Source organism: Gambusia affinis, linkage group LG17 (genome assembly GCF_019740435.1).
Source record: "Gambusia affinis linkage group LG17, SWU_Gaff_1.0, whole genome shotgun sequence".
NCBI classification, from domain to species: Eukaryota; Metazoa; Chordata; class Actinopteri; order Cyprinodontiformes; family Poeciliidae; genus Gambusia; species Gambusia affinis.
This window is the reverse complement of record NC_057884.1, coordinates 16,235,813-16,256,375: the sequence shown is the minus strand read 5'-3', so window position 1 is coordinate 16,256,375 and position 20,563 is coordinate 16,235,813. Positions and strand designations below refer to the sequence as shown.

At 36.2% G+C, this 20,563-nt stretch overlaps 1 protein-coding gene across 1 annotated transcript in view; it reads right to left on the bottom strand.

The window, feature by feature from the left end:
• Positions 1–5,046: 5,046 nt before the first annotated feature.
• si:dkey-1d7.3 (transmembrane protein 132D) overlaps positions 5,047–20,563 on the bottom strand; it is a 28,201-nt gene continuing 12,684 nt past the window's right edge. The window contains exons 4-10 of the mRNA XM_044144505.1: positions 19,847–20,018; positions 16,124–16,267; positions 13,928–14,136; positions 11,106–11,286; positions 10,832–10,945; positions 10,556–10,747; positions 5,047–6,606 (exon numbers count right to left, since the gene is read on the bottom strand). Of these exons, the coding sequence (XP_044000440.1) occupies positions 5,152–6,606; positions 10,556–10,747; positions 10,832–10,945; positions 11,106–11,286; positions 13,928–14,136; positions 16,124–16,267; positions 19,847–20,018 (2,467 nt within the window). The 3' untranslated portion in view covers positions 5,047–5,151. The remainder of the gene's footprint in view (positions 6,607–10,555; positions 10,748–10,831; positions 10,946–11,105; positions 11,287–13,927; positions 14,137–16,123; positions 16,268–19,846; positions 20,019–20,563) is intronic.

Below are 20,563 nucleotides of genomic sequence, written 5' to 3'. Positions count from 1 at the left end.
TGCACAAACTCTGCCTTGCACGCATTAAAGATGTGCAAAAATCTTTGATTTTTATTCAGTGATATGATATCTACAAATGGATTTATCCTCTTTCAGGTCCACTGTATTCATGAATTGCTAGTGACCTTTAGACAAATATAGCAATATTCATGGGGGCTTCATTTTGAAGTAACACCACCCTTATGTTTTTGTTGATTTGAAAGTAAAGTAGAACTCGTGTCCCTTTTTAATAAGCATACTGCAGCATGCGGCTTTTACTCCACAAGGGCTCAAAAATCTACTAACACATTTTAAGTTTCATAATGCTTACATAGCCAAATGTCCCTATTTCTTAATGATACAGCAAATTATTAGAATCTGGTTCAGAAAGTCTGAAAGGAAGCACAAAACCAAAATCCTACTTTCATGAAAAACAGATTATAGATGGGATTATTCAAATGCAGCTATTTTTCAGAGCAGCAGTGATGTGTCATCCTTATTCTCTTTGTGCCGGTGTATTTTTCTAGTCACTCTTTTTTCCCTGACTCAGTCCCATGTATTCATACATTTTATACTTGTCCACAGTTAATTTTTAAATGTGTGTGCTGCATAATGCTTTCTTTCTAAAAAAAAAAAAAATACAGAAATCTCTATTTTGCCCAAATTCAATTTGATGCTGTATGTCTACGGCTTCATTTTGTTCTTCCTTTTGTAACTTGCCTTCAGACAAAGCTGGTTTTCTACAATCTGTCTCATTAACAAAAAGAGGTTTTTTTTATTTTATTTTTTTTCTTGTCTGTGAGAATGGTGACACTATCCGACAATGCACACTGAGTGCTGACACTCTGCTGACAAGCAATGACAGCAATGAGTGTTGAGAGAAGCACAAGGTACTTTGTCTTAATGAGCTGCCATACAGTTTGAGTTCTCCTCCACCTGTTATACAAGTTATCTCTCTTTATGCTTCCTGAGACTGGTTTCTGCATCCAACTGTCTTCTTTTATGTTTCTACTTATGCTGTCTTAAAAAGAGACACAATGAGCCAAGAAAACATATGCCACCTTTTATATTCACTTAGTAAAACAAAGAGAAAATGTTCAGATTATCTTTATTACCCAAACAGTTTTTTGTTTTGTTTTTTTGCGTAAATTCAATGTTTACAAATAAATTGGTGCCCAGACCAATCAAGAAAACCTCATGTGTGTCGTTCAAAGAAATTTTACAGTGGTTGAAGTTCAGATTTAAAGATGTGGGTGTTCTGCAATGTAGTTGTCTCTTCTTTCTCAAGCAGCAAAGTCGTCTAAAATGTTTTTAGTTTTTTCAAACTTATATAGCCTATAGGTGGAAAAATCAACTTTCTCATGAAAGATGAGAAGATTTTTGATATGGGTGATATGATTCATCATGGGTATTATTACAGTACATCATAAGTAAGCATAAGCATAAGAACTGTAATATTAAAGTTAATCTCATTACTTTGTGTTAAGAGAAAGTATTTATGATATATTTTTGCTTTTTTTCCCTTAACTGAATGCATGTATGAACTTTTCACTACCTGCAATGCCCAATACTTCCAAGTAGAAAATATGATGCATCTCAATGGGACATTAGTAGTTAAATAAAATAAATAATAAAGTCCTAGTGGGTGCTAAATGAAAAAGTCGTTCCATTTTATTTTAGTTTTTTTAGTTTTTTTCTCTAATGAAAAAATAACATCTTTAGGTGGTGTTAGTTTGCATATTGTATACTGACTAGTATTTGTAAGACTCCTTCATTTTAACTGTATGATTACACAAAAATAGAGTTTTTTGGCATTAGAGACACCTTAGATTAAGACAAGGGTGACAGCCACATTATATAAACTGGTAAGTTATGGACTCAATTATTCTATACTGATTATAGTCCTTAGAACACATTTTTCAAATGCAAAACCTTTTTTCTAATTGTGAAAAAATGAATGTTTCACACCAAAGAGGAGTTTGCCATGGTTATTATTCATGCATGAAACTCCACTAAAAAAAGAACAGTAGGTGTACTGAGCCTTCAATTCAATGGCTTGATAAGCACCAACTCATTACTTTGCTGATATAATTTCAAAGCACCTATCAGACAGTAAGATGACTGATTAAGACAGTGCAAATGACTTACTGATTTTTTTCCTTAGGCGATAAGAGGCTGTTTCTATGAACCAGATTAAATTGACAAAGAACCACCAGTTCTAAAGAAAACAGAGAGAAAAGATGATACATGTATGGAAACTCCTGAAAGAACTTAATCTACATGGTGCTGCAAATGTGATAACTATTTTCTAATGCCATTATGTCCTGACTACTAATGCTGACATGATTGGAACTTGGCAAAGGCACTAGCTCAGTCTATCTGGCAGGCACTCCGGAGTTTTACTGTCAGGCTCTATCACCCGATATGCAAAGTATCATGTTTTGAACAGGGACAGGATTCAACTTTTGTTTTTTTCATTTTCCAAAGATAATTAAGAAAAAATAAATAAACCAAAAAAAAAAACACATCAAAAAGAACATATGTAAAAAAAATAACTCCTTCAAAGGGGAAGATTCACAAAGTAGAACTCTAAACCATCTGTTTTCAGATATTGTGTCTCTTACTTCTGTATTCAGGATTAATGACAGACATTTCATTATACACAGGGAGAGCCAAAGATGCCCTGTTTTTTTGCTGATGCAGTTATTTCCACTTAGTGTATACCATAAATTCAACTTCAGATATATATATATATTTTTTTTTTTTCTCATGAGCATTGCATCTGTGCTTTCTGGTGTCTAACCACATGTTGGACCACTAACATAAACAAAAAAAGCAGACTTTAGAAAAAAGTGACCTTGTCTCTTTTGGCCCACATTAACGGGCCTCTGCCGAAGAGACACTTCACTAATGCACAGTAATCCTCCAACACAATGACCCCAATCCTTTAAATCTGTCAACAGGGAAGCTGATGCTCCAGATTAGAGATCCAGCTGCAATGATACCAGGGGACTCTACTCCTTTCTTGTCCATAAACTCGGTTATTTATAGTTTAAATTTCCTATAATGTGTAAGGCTCTCCTCTGGGCTTTTATTAGGTCTAAATGAAATGCAGCTGAAAGTGATTAAATATTTTGAGGTGAATTTTTTTCTCAATGTGACATAGTCTGCATAAATGTGATCAAGCCAACCTTCACAAGCAGATATCAAATGTTTGGCTAATATGGCAAGAAAGGAATAAAACAGAGGGGGAAAAAACACAATACGATAAACCATTGGAGTAAAAGACAAAATAAAGCATGTGGCATTATTACTTATGTCCAGAAAATATGTATTTATTAACCAAATTAATTCTGCACTTGAAATTCAATTATTTTAAACATTGCTGCACCAAGTTTAGCATGGAAAAGAAAATTGGTAGCAAAAAAGGAAATTACACAAAAGAGTCTGATTCATTGAGATTATATTACAATTGCTTTTTATCCTCACTCTAAATCTGCAGCCGTTTGCAGAGAGTGGCTTGTGCGATGTCACATCCGCAGAGGCAAATTCGTGTTGTGCATGGCATCAGATTATCTGGTCTTCCTTAAGCTGGAGACAGTGTTTATTCATCACAGCTTGTAGAATGTAATTTTGAGCTGTGCTCACCTCGGAGACACGGCGAGGAGTGTAAATGGAAAAAAATGAGCCATGAGTTATCACATGTAGGCCTCCATCTTTGATAAAATACCTGTAATTCTTTAGGGATGAACCAGGATACAAGAAATGAGGGACAACATCTGTCGTCTTATTTTTATTTATTTATATTTTTATAGTGCAGCAGCACTGAATCCCAAAACTGGCAGGCCCATCCAGCATAGTGGCATTTTGGAGAATGATGACATCAGACGTAAATCACATTCAGGAGTGATTAAGACAATTAAATCCCCTTGATTCCTGGTAAAGCTTTGACGATATAATCCTAACAATTTGCTATGTTCTTCTTGGAATTCGTACATGATCTGAAATCAGTGATTCAATGAAGCTTCAAATGAGATATAAGAAAATCATTGTAATGTTTTATTTTTAGAACTTTGTCAGGAAATGCACACATCATTTTTGTTTAAAAAAAACATGAGAATATTACATAAAAAAGGCATTAGATGTTTTTTGCAATCACATGAGGAACATTTCAAATGAGTATTTGCACTGTGACAGTTTCTTCCCCTTAGTTTTGTTTTCTCTCCAGCTTGGAACAGCATCTATCAGGACGGACCTGTGGCCCAAACTACCTGCGTATGAGATGTTAAGAAATATTCCTCATCGCACCCTTTGCCCGGAATGAATTAGTTTCTCATGAAGACTGTTGATCGATTGCTGAAGTAAAACAGTAACCATTGTATATTTTCTGACATGTTGCAGGTTTTGTTAGCAGAAAAAGGTTATTTACAAGGAAAGAAACCTCTCATATTGCAGTCTGATGACTAAACTACAACAGAAACTACTGAACTGTACAAAAGTAAATAATGATTACTGAGGGCTTTTTTTGCTAAGAAATGCATAAATATGTAAAATAGCATACAATACATATCTATATTTACATAACTTTTTTTTGTCTAAACACAAAACATTTTGACAATTTTTCTAAGTACCAAATAACATTTATTTTTGTGCTTTACTTGCAAATCTGCATTGAAGCAAATCTTGACATATAATATATCCTTTATAAAATTTACCTATATAAATCCTTTAAGGTTATTTAAATTGCTTTTATTTAAAAAGCTAACCATTTTTTTAAACATTCCCAGAATATGCATCATATTTAGAACTATAGCACCTTGTAAATGTATTCATACCAATTAAACACATTTTGTGATGTTACAACCACAAATATTGTGTTTTATTGGGATTTAACACAAAAAACCAAAATAGAGCAATCGATTTGCAGGTGTATTGCAGGAACAAGATAATAAAGTTTCATGAGTCAAAAACATTGTGTAAAAAAAGGCATGGCTTATTTCACAATTATGAACTACTTAGTGTGGGTTTTTTTAATATCAAATCTGGAAAAAAAAAAAAAAAAAACATTGTAGTGTGACAAAATGTGGACCAATCAATAGGTATGAATATATTTAAAAGGCACTATATTCCTCCTGACTACCTATGTTAACATATATGTACAACCCAGTAAACTCACTGGGGGTCTCCTAATGGTGTGACAACAGGCCATGGCATGTCAGGTAAAGGTGTCTGGGGTTGAGGAAGGGGCTGCTGCTGCGTTTTCTGCTTAGCCCAATTTAAGTCCACACCATTCTTCTTCAGTGCAGCCAAATGCTTGATGTCCAGTGTCGTGAAAGTGGTAAATTGGACTTGATTCCTCTTGCTGGTGGGAGAATGCAGAGGCTCGCTGCGGTGTGGCCTTGCCAGCAAAGTGGCTGACCGGTTTGCCATGGGGTTGATGCCCTTCGCTTGAAACTGGTGCTGCTGGGAGCTGCTCCTGCAGCGTCCCAATGTAGCCGTTCTCTCTGGGACTGCGGGGGCACTCACAGTTGGCAAAGACCCCTGCAGGCCACTGGGAACTATGGAATCTATTGAATGATGGGACTCAAGAGGGCGGTGAGGCTCACGTTTCAGTGTTGCAGCTTGAGCCAGCGCAGCTGGAGCACCTGGTGGAGGTGTGTTGTGACTGTTGCTTCCCATCCACACCCAGTCATGTTTGTGATCCTTCGGGTCTGCAGGGGGTGGTGGGGCTGTCTGTATGGGGGTCTTCTGTTTTCGAAAACACAGCTTGTACGATGCACAGTTGAGCAAAAATGCCATGAGAGCGATACAAGAGACGCCTATCAAAGAATACATGCCAATCTCCAAATCAGACAAGGCTTTGAAAGTCCTGATGAGATCGCTCTCAATTACTTTAGGGGTTTTAGTTTCCGGAGACTCGTTCTCAGGTTTGTCACCTCCCGGAGTGTCATTATTAGAAGATGAATTAGAGTTGTCAAGCATGTTCCCATATCTTTTCTTTTTCCCATCTCCTTTACTAACAAAGTTCACTGTTGGTTTGGCAGTGGTCCGCTGTGCATCAGACCATAAGTTCTTGATAGCTGTAGGAGTGACCATGCTAATGACGCTAGATGCAGCACCCTCTGTAGGTTTTGTTCTTCCAACCCATACTGCAGGTGTTTGAACATATCTGTGTGGAAGGGTTGTTGTGATTGTGCTTTCTGCTAAAACAGCCTGCTGGTTGGTCATTGTGCCAGTGGATGGCCTTTTATCCATAAAAGGGACAATTTTTTGCGATGTCCCTGCTGTTTTAATGCCACCCACCGCTTCCACATTTTTACTTGCTCCTCCTGCTGCGACTCTTCTGCTTTGAAAGTTAGTCTTGAGAATCCCTGCTCCCACCGCCAGCTTGCTCTTCCTCTTGGACTTCTGGCATTCCTCACAGATCCTCAGCTCCACCTTTACCTGCCTCCCACGGCCTTCGCCTTCACCTTGTGCAACCACGAATGTGGACAGTGGTGTACGCCGCACAGTGGCCACCCTCTCATCATTGGTGGAAACAGTGAGGGAGTAGACACCGCGGTCAAAAAGCTCCAGTGGAACAACTGCCCCATCACTGAATTGAACCCAGCAGCTGACCACTGCTTCCTGTAACAGAACAAGAAGGAGAGAAAGTACAAACTGAGGCATGTAGAGTTCTTAAACATGCACGTCAGGAAATGGGAAGTACCGGTAAATTAATATTTCTTGGCCTTTGCAGAGAATGCTATTTGAATGACATCCATACATATTTATGTAAATATTGCATGTTTTGAAACAATCAACTTACTTGGTTTTAGTCCTCGATAGTCAGGACAAAATACAAATATTGAAGCTCACAATGAATTTATGGCAGATACCTTTACAGTACGCACATTTCAAATATGATACTGAAATCAAAAAGGATTATGAAAGAAGTCTGCTACAAAGAATAAAAAAGAAGGGAAGGAGACAGTACACAATGAAAGGACAAAGTTGGTAGGGTACACAGGAGGAAGTAAGGAGGAAAGAGGTAGCATCCAAGGAAGGAAGGGTAAAAATATAGAAGGGAGGACATATCTAAGGACTGAGAAAAGCATAGGGAGTTCAATAAGTTCGGTTCGGTAAGTTTCATATTTTTATTCTTGCTCAGACTTGCAAAACACTGAAATTACATTTCCTACTTTTCCAAACTACATAGGAATTTTGCAAATCAGTTTTATTAATCTCTTCAAAAACATGGAATAAAATAAAATACTTATAAGTATGGCTTTAAGTTTAAATCTATGACAATAATTCATGCAATAGTATGGCAGATGTCCTTCAACGCAACAAAAAATGTAGCATTTAGGGTCACCTTACAGACAGAATTAGCTAATCAAATGACATTACAACAAAATGACCCATTTCCTGTGGCTAATATGAACTACTGGGTCGCCACAAACCTAACCTATATTTTAGGTCTGAATACATTGTGAATAGCCCTGAGCATAACAGTTTGCTATCACAGACACAATTGGCTGGTCATCCGTAGTGGCAGGTTTATTGACTGGGGCAGAACAGCCATGGCAGTGCACTGAATGTAAAAGAGAGCATGTCTGTGAAAGGGAGCTGGTTTAAAATGGGCAGACTGCCACAGCTAAATGTGTGAGTGAGCTTTTAACATGATCATCTGTCTGCCTCGTCTTGATCTCTCGCAGAGCTCTGCAGTTGCTGATGAGGGTTGAGAGTGAGAGAATACTCACACTGAAGAAATAAAAAGAACGCCAAAATGTTATTATTTTGCTATTGTAAGTGTGATGTATGTTCCTTTTTGGTAGAGTTTAATATTAAAATGCATTTATATAACCAAAAGCATGTAGGGTTTATCTTATCTTATCAAAAGATCTTATCAAAATTTGAAATTGTCATTAAAAAGCTTATTAGATTGTTTACGTTTGCTCTCAATGTTTCCAAAGGAAAAATACTATTACTGTATTAAGATTTTTAGTCTTTGTTTTTGTTCATTGTTTATGTTCTTGATGAAAACATTAATTTGTCATTTGCTTCGAATTCACAGATCAGAGCATAGATGTATGAATGTTACACAAACTGAAAGGAAATCAAGTAAATGCTGTAATCACAATAGGTTTAGATGTTGTTCCCTGCGCTTGTGTAATATGTGTTTGATGTTTTTATAATGGAAAGAAATTGAGAATAAGAGCATAATTATGCAATGTTTTGTTGATAATATTTGCACATGTTCATTAGATACATTTATCCTGCTTATCAATCCAATTCAGATCTAACCAGTCCAATCATTTTAGGATGAAATAGCTGTTAAAGAGTCCATAGCTCAAATATTAAGATTTGCATCATTAGCCATCATTAGCTTTGTTAAAAGTAACAGGTTTTTGTTGTTGTTGTTGTTGTTGTTGTTGTTACTCTCCTGCTGAGGATGATAGAATGGCACCCTAGTAGATGAGCCATATTAGCCATGTTAAAAAGTACTATTACATCAGTGAATTTGTATGTGTGTGATGTAAAAAGACAGTCACTATTTTGGTAGGAGCATAACTTTGCCTCTGCAATTTAATATGATTTCTTGTTATACTGCTCTATGGCTCTTCCTCAAAATCACTTAAAATATTTCATGATTTTTTTGCAATGTACTTGTGCAGAATTTTAAAACATCACTACTAAAGTCTACCAGGTAATTTTTATTGAAATACAAAACAAAGCCTTTCTTCTTCTCTGGGAGTGTGGGAATACAAAACATATGTAAATATGATTCTCCTAAAATACCTTTATGTTATCATTCCTCATGCATTTTATTTATTTTCAGCAAAGATGAAAAAAACGCAAATACAAGAATCTTAGTAACCCCTTCATACGTTTTATGTTTTTTTTATCTTATGTCAAAGTAGGAATGATCCTCATCTAGGTATACAATATAAAATTACTTAATATTTTATTTGGAGAATTCAAGAATATTTTATGCCTTAAGACATTTATTTTGGAGTGAAATCTGAAAAAACCTAGTTCATAGACCTCTGGTATAACCTTTAAGTGCTCCACAAATTTTGGGAGATTTTATCAGCAAATACAGCTTTCAGTGCCAAAGCACTTGGAAAGGTCAGTAAGACTAGAACTAAAACACTACATAAGTGCTTATGATTTACTATTTATTGAAACTGCTTTGGAACCGTGGAAAGCATAAATGTACAAGGGGCCCTGAGTCTGTTTTATTCATTTCATTTTTGAGTAATGTCACCATCACAAATGAAATTCAATATTAAGTTTGATAAAGTAATGTCCAGCTGACTCAACATTACGTAAAGGCTGTGTGTCCTGTGAAATCCTCACGTTTGTTCTCTCCTTATAGTTATAGTTTAAGTCAGAAATCACAATCTGAAATTTATTTACATTTGTATTCAGTTTAAATTACTTATTTGAAAAAATCATTCTTATTAACTGGTAACTGCCAACCCTAAGACTTCGCACATATTGCTTCTAATGTATTTTTTAAGTATAATCTATAAACTAAAAGGCATGTTTTTAACCTCTGCACAAGATTTTAGTTCATTAGGACCCCCTGCAAACAACAATATATTTATTTTTTCAGTATCTAATGATGCTAATGTCAATTCTACTGCTTTTTTATTCATGCACCCAAGGGACTGTTTCACAGCTGATGCAACTAATTAAGAAGAGGAAAATGTCATCATAGCAACGCCTCGAGTAAAATGGTGAATATATGAATGGTGTGAATTTTGTGTTGCACCACAGGAGTCAAATCTTGAACCCAAAATAATGCACCAAAACTTTAATCTAAAATTGCCCAGTAAAGCCAACATGATAAGTATAGGAAGTAAGAGAACAATTTCATTTTCTTCACACAAATTTTTGAAACTTCAGAAACTCAGTTATAACAAGTTACAACAAAATGGAGGCATAATTAAGCATCAATAGCCTTGCACTTGATTAACTGCTCTGTATGAATATATCAACAACAGAAAATTGTTGGTGTACTGAACACTAGGAATTGAGTCAGATATGTGTTTAGAAACAAGAGGATGTCCATCTGAAGCTCCAGTTGTTTCAACAAATACTGTAACATCCATAATGTCATTGGTGAGTGTGTTGAGCAGGACAAGATCATTTGTGTAGTTAGATCACTTAATGCTGTAGAGTTAGTTTACATGTTATGAATTAAAGCTGCTGACGAGCATGATTGTATGCATGATTTTCATTTTATTAAAAATCAATGCCATAAATCATAAAGGGTTTTTGAGTGGTCCAATTAAGGTTGGAGTTGAATCCAAATAATATTAGATTTTTGAGAACTTTTCAATGTGGCGGAATAACACAATGCTATAAAGAAAAGAGGTTAGAATTTCTAACACAGTGATTTAAGTCTCATGCTGCCAATTAATGGCAATACCAGTCATTATGTTGAGGAGGCAATTACTTCCTCTGAGAGGCCCAGGTTTGTTAGTTAAAATATTTATAAACTGTTTTGAAATAAGATGGGAACAAATAAAAAGATTTACAAAAAAAAATAAAAAATTCTGTTTACGACAGTTTCCTAGTTGTTTACCTGTTTGAGCTCTGTGATTGTCTCCCTGGTGGTCGCTGTGGCAACAATAGCTCTGTTGCTCCCAGGGCTGAGCTGAAGAGACAGAGAAAGTCCGGAAACTAACTGCACTCCCAGTTCTGTCACGCTCACTTTATCATCCACCACCCTGATGCTCCTCTCAGCCAGGACCAATGACGTCACCGGGGACAACACCTGCAACCGCAAACACGGCACACATTCAGGTTGCAAAACACCCACTTCAACTGAGATACACACACAGGTCTGCTGATGCCTCACCTGCACAACAGTGGTCCCAACAGCCCGTCCTTGCAGTACAACACCATCTTGCACTCTGGCTACTTCAGGATCTGCTACTTTTAGAGCATAGCGCACGAGGTCAGTCACATCAACCTTTAAATGTAAAAAAATGCAAAAATAAAGACTCGATCACTGCAAATGCTTGCAGGAGCACACACTGGATTGTCATCTGCATGTAAAGCTTGTACATCCAAAATACTTCAAAAATAGTTTGATGCAATGCTGGTAATGAAGGAGTACTCTATGTTTTTACCTGCCAATCAGAACCTAAAAAGTATTCGACAGGCTCTTCTCCAGTAAGTGGGCCAGGCAGAACCTCAGATTCAGGCTGGGCCATAAAAGGTGTGAGCACCCTCACTGTTGAAAGTTGGTACTGTAACATGCATCCTCTTCCCTTCCTCATGTCCTCATCTTCTTCGCTGTCCCATGTAGATCTGACACACAAAAACAATAAATAATCAGTCATATACCTGTAGGAACACAGATATAAAGAGTGCTGTGAAAAGCATGGGTGAATCTTAACAGATGAGATTATTATTAGAAAGGTTATTTTGGTGGTTTTGGCTTACAGTGGATGGAAACTCAATGCTGTAACTTTAAAACTGTCAATATTGCAGGGTAGTAATATCAGACTTTATAATACAGAGATTTATCATAAAGACATCACTGTGTTGAGATGTGGCCTGGAGAGGAACAGTTTGTGTCTCTGCTAAGATTTCAAACAAGCTTTAGCAGCTGCTTGCATTGTTGGGTCTGGTGTCATCTGCCTCTAGACTATAGACTCACTGTGGTGCTTTTGATCAATCATGCACAGTGATATTGCTCACATTAAATCAAGGACTTGTACCTTTTGGCAGTGTGAGTTCTGCTGGAAAATAAAATCTATATTTCCATAAAGATTGTCAAAAAACAGAAGCTTTCGGTGCTTTTGAATAAACTGAACTTGATATAAGCCAGTAAACCAACAACAGCAGAAGACATGGCTTTTCAAGTCACCTCTTACTGTTAAAGCTTCCCACTGGACGTCAAGCAACATGGATCCTGTGCCTCTGAAGACTTCTTCCACACTTGGAAATTGATTTGCCTAATAAAGTCTATTTTCACTTAAGAGCACTGACTTGCGCTTAGCATTTCTCCTCTAAATCTTTCAATGACTTATTAGCCGTCCTTGTTGCTTGTTCTTGGGTCACCCACACTTGCATTCTGTGAATTCTTTCACAATACCTTTGTGTGGCTTGCCTTTTCTGTGGAGGATGTCAGTGACTTCCTCATATTTGGTAAGCCAAAACATAATATTTCTGCACTGAAACTTTTCTTTGTTCATATTATTAAGTTAAGATTTTATGTTATTCTATGTTTAGAGTTTTGATTAGCTGCAAACCACAATCCACAAAACTGAGACAAACACTTGAAATTTATTACAATTCATAACCTATTCTAAGGCATATTTCTGCTAAACTGATATGTTGTCCCCTAAGCGCAAACCGAGACTGGCTGTCTCAATTTGCTTCCAGCATTTCTCAGACAACTGCAGCACAACAAAAACATGCTGCTAATCTGTGAACTTCTGAAAGAAAAATAATGAAGCCCATCAGCATTGTTGTGGTTGCTTTAGACGCGAATCCCATGTGGAGTGACCTTTTTCCTCAAAATCAATTTAACTTAAATTAACCAAGATCCCACAGTTGAGTGGTTTGTTCATATGTGGTAGAGGTTAAGCTGTGAACCTCTCTGCAATGATCATATAATTATCATACACTCAGCTGGTCCTGCCACACCTCAGGTGTGCTGCAGGGTTGGTGGAAATGTTTTTACACTGCAGGCTGAAAGCTCCTGTTAAGAGGTAAAGTCCAAATAAACATCATTACTATTTAGCCTGAGGTCACAGCTTACCATGTGATGGGAATGCTGCTTGAATTAAATCACTGTGACTCAACAACAAGGCACCAAAAAGTAAGTCTTGGCCAAATTCTGTCATCCAACTTGTGAAGCTTAGAGACACCACAGCGATCTCTAATCTGCAAAAAATAAACATGTTTGTCTGTGCTTCTGTTAGGTTAGTGATGAATTAAAAAGAAACTTCAGAAAACACATAAGAGATGACAAACTTAACACTCCTGTTATGTTGCAGGTCGAATTGACCAGTTTAAAAGTTTAAAAATTTTAATCTTTGCGGCTCTAACATGACTAAGCAGTTGAATACTTTTCGAAGGTTCTGTCCCACTTCCTATTCGCTATTGAAATATAGGATTTCTGACCTACTATCTGTTTGTATCTGGAGCCTGGTATTGAACTTTGGGCAGTGGAATGGCATCCATTATCAAAGAGTATCGAGTGGGGAAAGTAATGACTTTACTGTACTTATTGATTGAAACCCTTCTAACCTTTATTTCCTGGACATCAGTGCCGTGTCTAATGCTCACTCACTCGCCAATGCGCTAAACACAAATGTGGTAGTTACTCTTATTCTGGCTGACGACATGCAGTTGTGTCCAAAACCTCCAGCATTCTTGTAAATATATAAATTTTACAGGAGATTCTCTTTGAAGCAACAATTATTCTTAAACAACAATGCAAAATTGTGTATATATATATATATATATATATATATATATATATATATATATATATATATATATATATATATATATATATATGTGTGTAAAATATTTCTCAGTATTTTTTAAGTAATCAGTATCAATGCACAGGCACTTTTACCCTCGAAAGATAGAAAATTTGCATTGCGCACTGGCTTTAAACACATCCCCTAACACTATTTCAACAACTTTCATTTTGCCATTAATACTCCACCAAAAAGTAAGCAACATTAACATTTGTAAGGTTGAGCACAATATGAGCACAGCTTATTGTTGCCTGACTGGTTGAAGGATGCATTTTAATTTTGAGTTCCATTTTTTGCTCCAAGGTTAGTAGTTAGTTGAAATTTTCAACTTGGAAACAGCAAAAATAAATATTCTCTGTAAAAAGTCAAGTGATCTTGTCGACCCAGAAAAGCTCCATCAGTCCCTCAGCATCAGCTTACTATGGTTATGCTTTGGGCTGGCTCTGCCTTACCTTCTATTGCCTGTTGTGACTGGTACCCTCCAACCTTTAATCTGGCTAAGCTCAGGGTCGGCGATGTCGATGAGCAGGGGCAGGCGGGGCATCCACACACTCATCTCCAGCTGCGCACTCAGGAATGCGTATGTGAAATTGATCCTCACACTACTTTTGCCTTTTGCCTCTTTTCCATTTACAAAAACATAGTTACAGCGTTCTGACACCTGGATTAAGGAAAAGAGAGAAAGGTGGTTAAAGTTACAGAAAAGCTCACAGGACACCCTTGATTTAAAATGTGCTTCTGCTTTTTATCCTTTAGGTCTTTTCTAGGTTTACAGCATTGTTGGGTTTTTTCATGCAAGAGTTCAAATAAACAGGACAAAAATTGCTTTTGTGATGCCTGATTAGCTGAAACAGGAGGGCGAGGAGCAATATAAAATTGAAGAAAGAAAAAAAAAGAACAGTACAGAAAACAAAAAAATCGTTTGAATTTCATACCGCCTCCAAAGTGTGGACAAAGGATCTGAGAGTGCTTGTGTTTGTCATCTAAAGCCACCACTGTTTCAGAATGTAAATAAGCCCTGGTTTACAGCTGTTCCTGTGATGTTGTTTTGGAGGTAGGAGCCAGGCAGTCCCCACCAGCAAGAGCAATGAGCTGAAACACAGCAGTTGGTGTGTTTTATTTCAGATTGGAGGCCTATCTCTATTGCCGCCTCACTTATCTTAACAAACCAGTGGCTCCACTGGGGTAATTGGAGAGCACTAGACTGGAGAATAGAGTGAAGCAATGGAAGAGGGATGAGTGTGGGGGGTGGAAAAAGTGAGAAAAAAGCTGGGGGAGTAGTTAAACTGAACTTTGTTTAGATACAGACTGAGGTCATCATCTTAAGACCATTTCCTATAAAACTCATTGATTAACAGTGTTCAATGTCCTGGTCTCTCTAAAGTAACAATATACTGTATATTTTTAAATGCATTTTTATTCTATAATAAATTCCAGAAAAACTACTGCTACATTGACAGGTGGCTTCACTGGAGTTACTTTGATAAGTTTGAAAACAAACATTTAATTATATTGTTCTTGATAAATGTTTATCTTCAAGTAGCATGAAGTGAAACTTGTAGTCCATATTAGACAGTTTTTTTTTCAGTTACTTTTGACGATTATGGTTTACAAGTAATAGAAACTCATAATTTAGTTCTTCAAAAAAATAAACTTTATTTTACATTAAACCAATAAAGAATATTTCATTCTTCATTGGTTTGGTTCTTTATTTGGCTCCGAAATGTTATGGCCTGCATATTTATGGGCAAGATTGTTGATATTACAGTTAACTGGCACACTCCACAAAAAAGTTAAGCCATCCAAGCCCAACACTAAAGAAGCTGGTTGTTTTCCAAGAATCTTTACACGTCTCCCATTTTACACTGATAATTCAAAAACATTACATTAATGCTAAAATTACATACCGGTGAAATTGTTTATAAAGTTGTATTTAATGTATATGTTTGGATAATATGGATAAATGATTGTAAAACCTTAAGATAAGTTTCAAAATCATACTGAAAAGAAAAAATAAACTGTAATAATAGAGATAATCATTCAATCTACACAGCTCAGCACTATAAGAAATCTGCCCATTTGTTCTCTCTTGGTGAAAACCTCCTGATCCAATTCCTTAAGACTCTATATGCACCTTGCTTTCAACTTAAGACCATGATGGAAACATTTATGGTATATTTGCACAGTGAGTCCAAGTTGTGGAACAACAGGGTTATCAAACCTACACATTTTCCTGAGTAGAAATAAAAACTGATTAAAGACGTTACATAACCAACAGGAACAACTGCAGCCTTGAAAGGATTATAAAGGAAAGCCCATTGAATAATTTAGGGCAGACTACAAGTGGAAACAGATCTTTAAGAGCCTTCACACACAGACTTGCCATGGACCTTTATTATAGTAAGAAAGTTCCTTAATCAGAGACAACACCAGAGGCATCAGACATACTTCAATCATGTGAAGGTAGTTTTTGAATTAATTTTTTTTTTTTAAATCAAAGATCATATCTGTATATAAAATATGTTTGTGTATTAAGGTTAGAATGCTTGTAATAAACTTTTCTAAAGGAGAGAAATACTATACACAAAATAAATTGCTTAACAAAAGCTTAATTCTAGTTGTACTGAGCTGTGCTGTTTTGGACTTACCTTGAGCACATCCATCTCTGCTGATTTGCAGTTGGTGAAGTTTGTCACATCTGTAACAGTGCCGTCGGCCTCAACAGCAAGAGTTTTCACAGGAACTGAAACCATTTTACCCGTCAACACAGCAGTATTCAAAATATCTGTAGTCTGGGTAAAAAGAAGAGCGTATTAAGTTCTAGGTGATGCTGCATTTACTTGTTATGTACATGAAAACCGATGAATCAGTGTCTATCTAAGCAAAGCTACCTTATATATTTAAATGTTATTAAGCAAAATTTGGTGACCATGACCCAGCATTGATCAAATATTAACATAAAACTTGGTTTGTCAGCCCTTTGAATTATTTTGTACTCATTTTGGTGCAATATTTAGTTGTCTCTAATTTGTGTTGTGGGTCAAGAGCTAGTGCATAAACAAGTTTTAATCAAATCTATATGATTTTAGAATAATTAACATAATACAAATCCGTAGCAGCTACATCTGATGAAATTACAACCAGCTTTGCATAGTCTGGTTGATTAGCTAAAAACCAGTAAATGGAAACTTGCATAAATGGCATTTCCTTTATTTTCTTTCCAACTTTTAAAAGTTTGTTCAAAGTTTGCAGGACAATTGAATGGAAACATCGCTAGTCTAACCATAAAAATGAATGAGGTAAATTCTTACAGGGACTTTTTAAAGTATTATTTTACACATGGGCAAAAAGCACACTCTTCCAACTTACTGTGCTGTAAACATCTTTCAGACAAAAGAAACCCCTATTTTGATTTATGTAATTTTTATATAAATTTGAAATGACAAATTTCTTGCTGAAGAAAATAATTACAGTGCTGAACAATGCATCAACAATGTTTTCACTATGCACTTTTAGAAGTTACAATTGTTTGATTTAATAACCCATATTTCATATTTGTTCATGCTAAAGTTGGGTTGTGATAGATTGTAACAGAGGTTTGATGTGTCATGTGGGTATAAGGCAGAGAGAGAGAATCTGTGCATGTCTTTGTAAATTAAGCCTGAGGTGAAGAATAGATGGTTGTTATTTTACAAGCAAATTCCTCCTGTAGGCAGAACCTAAATCAAGAATAACATGTCAATGGGGGATTTCATATCCCACAAAAACTGCCTTACACAATACGAAAAATAAATCATCATTTCTATCTGCTTTATTCTGCTCAGGGAGCCTAAGACAATTTCAGCTTTCTTACAACAGTGTACACTCCTTACAGGCTGTCAGGTACTCAGAGGACGAACATGGAAACAAAATAGTTTGTACATTTCCAAGCCACTGTAGTTATGCAGCAATAAAACTGTCTAATGTATGGAAGAATCATAAAGTAAAGAAAAAAATGTACACTGAAACAATTATATTAATCAAAGACTAATTAGACTCAAAGAAAATTTAAAAAAAAAATCACTTGATAACCTTTCGACTTTGTTCATTTCTTAATGTTTACTTTCTACTTATTAGAAAAAGACATTCAAGAATAGCAAAAGACCCCAAAATCTCCCAAACTGGATATTAGTAATAATTGCCTTTAGCCTCTTTTGCCCTTTTTATAAAGCAAGATATGAAAACTAATTAAAATGCTAATTAGTGAGCGAATGTAATTTTATATTTCTGAATATTTCTCTAAGCTTGTTTTTTAGCTTTCTTATTTTGTTCTTGGTTTGTCTTTCTGGGCAGGCTAGTTGACAGGAGACTTAATATGATATGCTCTGTTCTGAAAATCAACATGAGATGCTCCAGGTATTGTCCAGGTATAAAAGGCAGTAGGGGGTGTTAGCAAGATCCACGACAATTTTTTAATGTTTCCCTCCTGGCATTTATTAAAAAGAGCAGGTGTATAAGTGCTATATAACATTGTTTACAATGGTATGGATTCAAATATTCCAAGGTAGACTGACTGAATATATTATTTATGCTGTAATAATATATATACTATTATATTGAGAAAATATTAGATTTCATATATCAGATATTTGGTTTCACTTCTACTCTAATGATATTTTTTTTAACTTACAAGTTATTTTATTAGAGAACTCATTTGAAAACTTTATCTGTAAAATCATGTCCCTTTCAACATCTATAGTAAACACGCTCTTTTTTCTACTCATCCAGTGTATAATTCAGATGCTCATATTATTTGTAAATTGTCTTGAAATGTCTAAGCCACAGTTTAACTTCCAACTTTATTTCTCAGACTTTTGAAAATGGAATTTGAAAGAATTACAGTATGTCATTGTTTGTGTGATCAGAAGCTGTTTTATTTTATTAAACCTCCTCCCTGGTAGGAAAGTAGTGCTCAGCAGATGTTTCACGGGCAGTGTCACATTTTGAACCCTGCCGGCTTGACAGCTGCTGACCGCAATTCCAAAAGGACATGTTCTAGTTCAGAACAACGACACTGACCCAAACATAAGCCAGGGGATCAGGGAGCCCAAAAAATCAAAAAGTAATCGCTGGACTCTGTGGGGATGCCAGTGACATGCTGGGAGAAACTCAAATGCTGTTTTCTGCAAGTTCAGTAGCAATTCGGCAGTTCAAGTTTCTGACGTCCAATTCACTTTTAATTCCCAAAAATAGCATTTGATTTAAATTCTGTGGAATAGTTTGGAATTTCAGTGTTAATTATTAGTAAAAGGACTGAGGCAAAAATTACTACTGTACAGGTAAGTGAGATTGGTGCCCTCGTAACAGATAAAGGGTAAATGTCTAACGACAAGGTCAGGGTTTCAAAAACATGGCCTAGCAACTACAAGACGAGGAAATACTTCAGCAGAATCTAAGGACAAAAACACCAAATAAGCCTTCCAGCACTTGCTGTGACAGCTAAATCCCAAAGATGACTATACCATTTGTTTCTCTTTGAGCTTTGTTCAATCTTAGGGAAAAGAAAAAGTTGGATTTTCTTTATGTGAATCCCTTCGTTTACTGAGATTAAACAGATTTCTACACAGATGGATGTTTGATTTATTTTGACTGTTGCACCAGTTGAATAGACTTCACTCATGGACAAATATGAATCCACCTTGTATTATTTGGGGATTTGTTTTCTTTCTAATAAGCTAGACAAGAATGTAGTTCTTAAAGACAAACAGAAAAACACTTGGAGTCTCAGTTGGAATCACAGCTAACTTTGTTTTAATGCCGATAACTAAACACACATATTTATCCATAATCATAATTAGATAAATCCATGATTTGGATTGTTAAGGTTGTTTCTCTGAAGAACACACACAGGGTCTACTTGTTGGTAAAATATTACTCACTGCAAGTAAAACTAAAACTTGAATATTTAGAGATGTTGAGATAAAACTTGTAACTCGTTTTGTAGCTCCTCAAAACTCTATGAAATTGGTAACCATAAATTAGCCACTAAACTCAAATCTTTGCGTGTCTGCTTAGGATGTAAAGTGAAACAATACTGTTTAATTTAGTTAGCACAGACATTAAAAGGAAATTTAAGCCTTCAGTGTACATTTTTATCTCTATACACTTGTGTTTGTAACAAGGTACGGTAAGACACAAAACAATCTGAGTGTGCTCCCAATCTTTTTAAGACTGTAATTCCTTCCCTTAAGAGTTTTCTTTTTATCTAAAGCATCAGAAGTTTTCCCTTTGTATGCTTTCTCAGTTTTACCGTCTTTGGTCTAGTGGATGCATTCATCTGTAAAAGTATTGCACTTAAGCTTTCCGCTGAATGATGCAAGTGCAGCTCTCACCATCACCAGAGGTGCCAGTCCAATGAAGTCTCGTGGGGCGGTGAAGATCCGCATTAAGCCAACATCTTTGACATTCCCTGGCAGCTCCAGACGCCAAGAGATAGCCTGACTCTCAATCTGCTTGGAGACATCTTTTGGCACAAAGTCTAACTGCAAAATCTCCAGAAGGCCCCTGTTTCGGACATGAAATGGCAAATACAAAGATGTATGACTAGATACAGCATGATTGAGTTTTAATGCTTCTGAGTTCGTGCATTTAGTAGAGGATATTATGCAGTCTAGTTTCAAAGCCAGACTGTGAAACAATAGCATGAAAAGATCAAGAAATTAAATATAAAAACCAGCAACAACACTTTAAATCATGACAGTGGGAGAAACAAAGAGATACCCTTAACTTTGTGGGAAAACCACCTGTTGAACTTTCACATAAGCAAAGACGCAGGGGGGCTCGTTTATAATAAACAGATGGAGACTAGGGTGTAAGAGTGTGAAGGGAAGATAAGGTGAGCTGTCAGAAGCTTCATCCAACAACATCCCGGTCAAAGGACTGTCAGGGAAATTGCGTTTGATGTTATTTGATGCTTGAGAGTGTGCAGGCATACCTGCCAGTAAGAAAAGATCAAAAGGAAAATAGAGTAGTAAGTGAATGAAGCCGAGATGCTTTGAAGTGGACCAAAACTTTGCACGGAACTAGACAATAACTCAGTGTCGATGGAA